The 1,174-nt window shown below is 37.1% G+C and overlaps 1 protein-coding gene across 1 annotated transcript; it reads left to right on the forward strand.

The window, feature by feature from the left end:
* Positions 1 to 115: 115 nt before the first annotated feature.
* LACBIDRAFT_309962 (uncharacterized protein) lies at positions 116 to 316 on the forward strand (the record flags this gene model as incomplete). The annotated part of the gene is made up of 1 exon (XM_001891184.1): positions 116 to 316. A coding segment is annotated over one exon (201 nt), but the record flags the coding sequence as incomplete, so codon positions are not given.
* Positions 317 to 1,174: the final 858 nt, after the last annotated feature.

A 1,174-nucleotide genomic window follows, 5' to 3' on the forward strand; every position in this document is an offset into this window, starting at 1 on the left:
TTCATATGAAAATCACAATGAAATATCCTAGAACAATGAGATATGCGATCTCATTGAACCTCTAGGCATTATACACATCGCCCTCCAGGCATATGTCTGGTTTTTATCCTAAAAGTGTATACCACCCATCAGTTTTTTGCCCCGAAAATGCGCAACTGTGGACTGCAACCAGTCTAGGACCGACCCAGATATTGAGGGAACCGAACTGAGCCACCTTGGACTGGTCTTTTGCAATCTATGGAACCATTTCAGACCGATCCAGACCGGTTTTTTTGCATATAATTTATTATACCAATATAAACCATTTGTATCTTAACTATTATTACTCTGAAAAATAAACAGGTTATATAAAATAGTAAAGCATGTAAATACCCATCATTCTACCAATTGTTAAGAGATTTAATGAAGATTTGACATAGCTATGACTGAAACCGAATTACATCTTCTAGAGACTCAGGTAAAATATGGATTATATTTAAAAAAATCCCAAGTTTTTCTCTTAAATATAGGACCCCAGACACCCCTTGTGGCTGAAAAAATATATCCTTAGTCAACCCTAGCTGCAAAATATATCCCAAGTCCATCCCAGACAAGAAATATATTTCTACATTGTGACAGTCAGAATTCAGGGTCCAGGCATAAGAAATATATTTGGAGTCCATTCCAGTGAGGAAATATGTTTTGGGGTGTGTGACACACTAGAGATATATTTAGTGTGACATTGGACAACAAAATATATTTAGGTAAAAGTGGAGATATACAAGCCCCAGAATATATACAATATAGATATACACCCTGACAGTTAGTCCCGTAGTATTCATGGAGTTTGCAAGACTAATAGTCAGTTGTCAGTGGGTGACTGAAGTGCCTTCAACTATAGCACCCTGAATCTATGTACTTATTCACAATAAACCAATGATACAGCAATGGCAAAATGGCCACCCTTCTCACTCCTTCAACCATAGACCCATGAACATGAACCCACTACAAAAACCCATGGGTATTGCACCAGTGGCCCATACTCAACCTGTAATGTACCTGTACCCACAACCCATTTTGTAGTCTAAAAAGCGGACACTACAAAGTTTTGTAGTCTGAAAAAAGGAAACTACAAACATTTGTAGTTGAAAAAGCGGACAATATAGAATTTTATAGTCTCAAAAATCGAACATTA

This window comes from Laccaria bicolor, genomic scaffold (genome assembly GCF_000143565.1).
Source record: "Laccaria bicolor S238N-H82 LACBIscaffold_439 genomic scaffold, whole genome shotgun sequence".
Classification (NCBI taxonomy): Eukaryota; Fungi; Basidiomycota; class Agaricomycetes; order Agaricales; family Hydnangiaceae; genus Laccaria; species Laccaria bicolor.